General features: G+C 41.2%; 1 protein-coding gene across 2 annotated transcripts in view; it reads right to left on the bottom strand.

Moving 5' to 3' along the window:
* The window catches only part of LOC106517517 (single-stranded DNA-binding protein 2), a 62,287-nt gene that overhangs the window by 8,078 nt on the left and 51,691 nt on the right, over window positions 1–2,518 (bottom strand). For both annotated transcript variants that reach the window (XM_014008400.1, XM_014008401.1), the window contains exon 5: window positions 192–281. In XM_014008400.1, coding sequence (XP_013863854.1) covers window positions 192–281 — 90 coding nt within the window. The remainder of the gene's footprint in view (window positions 1–191; window positions 282–2,518) is intronic.

Raw genomic sequence — 2,518 nt, 5'->3', positions numbered from 1 at the left:
ACACACACACACACACACACACACACACACACACACAAACAAACAAACAAGCAAAAAAACAGTAAAGTGCATCCCTTTAAACAATAAATATTTAGTTTTTATAGTGCACAGGTTGAAAACATTTTTTGTTATTTTGTTTTACACAACACCCTAACTTCATTGGAATCAGGGTTGTACATGCTTGTGTGTACCTGAAAGAATCCTGGAGGGACAGGACCCACTGGCATGCTCTCTCCTGGGGGGAGGTTCCCGAGCACAGGGCTCGGAGCTGCTGCTGCACTCTGRAAGAGGCAAACACACAAAAACAAGACTTTGACTCGTCTGGACAACACATCTCTGTTCATCAGAACATATGTAGYCAGGTTTTATTAAAGCATTTTTAAACAAACCTTTTTTTGTAATCATGATATTACTTGTTGCAAAATGCATTCATTTTTTGTGGTACAAATTATATACAATTAAGGATTTTTATACTGCAGTATTGTCTAACAATCTTCTGAGCAGTCACAAATGTTTAGAAATGTTAATACAAATTAACAATCTGAGTGTCCTCCACTGTCTCTCCCTCACTGGGATGCTTCCTGTTTTTAGCAGAAGCTTAGCCATGCTGGCCGAGGTTTATTTTTGGACGTTGTGTGTTTTTTTGTTGTGTTCGTCTCAGACGGGTGGCGCTGGATCATTTCAGCAGGGCCTCTGTCTGCTTCCTGTGGTATTGTGCTGCTAACACTGTGTTACCACCCAGCAACGGCCTCTCCCTCATCCGATCCACAAACACAGAGCGGACAACGAGCAGCACAGGAAGAACGGACATCTATACGTGATTAACTCCAGTTCTGAAAATGTGCRGACATTGTGTTGGATGTAAAACAAACCAAAACCTAATGATTTGCAAATTTTATTAACCCATGTTTCATTCACAGTGTAAACAATATATATATAAATAAATCCAGCAAAGGAGACTCTTATCAAGATCCTGACATCAGACAAAAATGGGACAAATTTTCCCTCCAAACACTCCAGCAGATGGTCTCCTCAGCTTCTCGACATGTCACCGTGGTAAACATGTCCTCGTCCCAATTTTTTGGAAACATATTGCYGCCAAAAAAGTCCCCCCATTTTTACAATTTCTTAATGCTATACTGTATATATGCCCCACTGTGACTAAAATATAGCTTCATGAGTTTCTGGTTTTATTTACATTTACCACAGTGTCCCAACTTTTTCAGCTGCGTTAGATAATATGGGAGCGATCCAGGGCAGCTGTGCTTTCCCTCCACATCTGCTGGATGTTTCTGATCGTCTCCCTCGCTTTCACGGCGTCGGCTGGGCGTAAAGCGCGTTGGTGAAATTCGCCCACAGCCTCTGAAGTTTCCGCCAGCTGACTTTTTAGGTCAGACGGGGAACAAGGTTTAATCAGAGCCAAGATAAAAGCAGGCTGACGACACTGCTGTATCCTCCGCTGCTCCACCCTCGCTATTCCCTCGGCTGCCTTCAGTCTCCTTCACATCTCCCCCATCATTAATGTTCTGAAGCATACAGGGGAGCAGAGAAGGCAGCAACCTTTCAGACTTCGTGTTCTGCTCCAAACATAACTTCTCTCAGCAGATGACTGTACAGATGGACACAGACGGATATTGTAGCTCCACGGTTCCAAACGGATTTGGTTTTGTTTGTGTGTTTTTTGTGTGTTTCTGAGTGTTTAACATCATGCACAGCATCAAGTGTGTAGTGGTTGTGTCCTCCCTCCCTCCCTTTTCTTCCCCTGCTYCCTCGTTCCTTGCACTGTGGATTACCCAGAATGCCTGCGCTCCCCAGCAGCCTGGAGGTCTGCTGAGTTTGCCTTCACACAGAGAGAAAAAGGAGGACAAAGCAGAGATTATGAGTCCCTGCTTGAAGGAGGAAGTGTGTATGTGTGTGTGTGAAACTAAAGTTGTTGAAGGAGGAGAGGGGGAAAAAATAAAATAAAAACTATCTGACCTGCTGACAAAGCAGCATTTCCCAAACAAGACAATAAATAAAAAATAAAAACAATATAAAGCATGCCAGGATATCTTCTAGCCCCCAAACCAAACAAACACTGGATGGAAGRAATGAATCCATTTTAATAGAAACAATTTCAAGATTATGAGAAATCAAACTGAGTCAGAAAACATTAAAATAAACAACAATATGAAGAAACCACAAAGAAGCGAGGGTACAGTTTGTTCTTATGGAACTTTAGATTTACAGAAATACTGTAGTTTTTATAGTGYATAGTATAGTCTAGCATTGAAGAAATTTATAGTTATTAGAGGTTAGTACTGATGTTAAAAGCACAACACTATATTTTTAGGTTTTCCTTTTTGTAATGTTGACAATGTTTAATCTATTATGTTTTGATTGATAATAGATTAGTTACTTGTCCGAATTATATGACAACACATGATCAACCGTTATGATAACATTAGGTGAGAATTTTGTCTGAATGCCTGTAATTCAGCCGTAGGTCAGTAGGGGGCGAACGCAGGCGTTGAAGAAC

Source organism: Austrofundulus limnaeus, unplaced genomic scaffold (assembly GCF_001266775.1).
Source record: "Austrofundulus limnaeus strain Quisiro unplaced genomic scaffold, Austrofundulus_limnaeus-1.0 Scaffold49, whole genome shotgun sequence".
Taxonomy (NCBI): Eukaryota; Metazoa; Chordata; class Actinopteri; order Cyprinodontiformes; family Rivulidae; genus Austrofundulus; species Austrofundulus limnaeus.
Note: the sequence above shows the minus strand (reverse complement) of the source record. Positions and strands in the feature narration are given on the sequence as shown.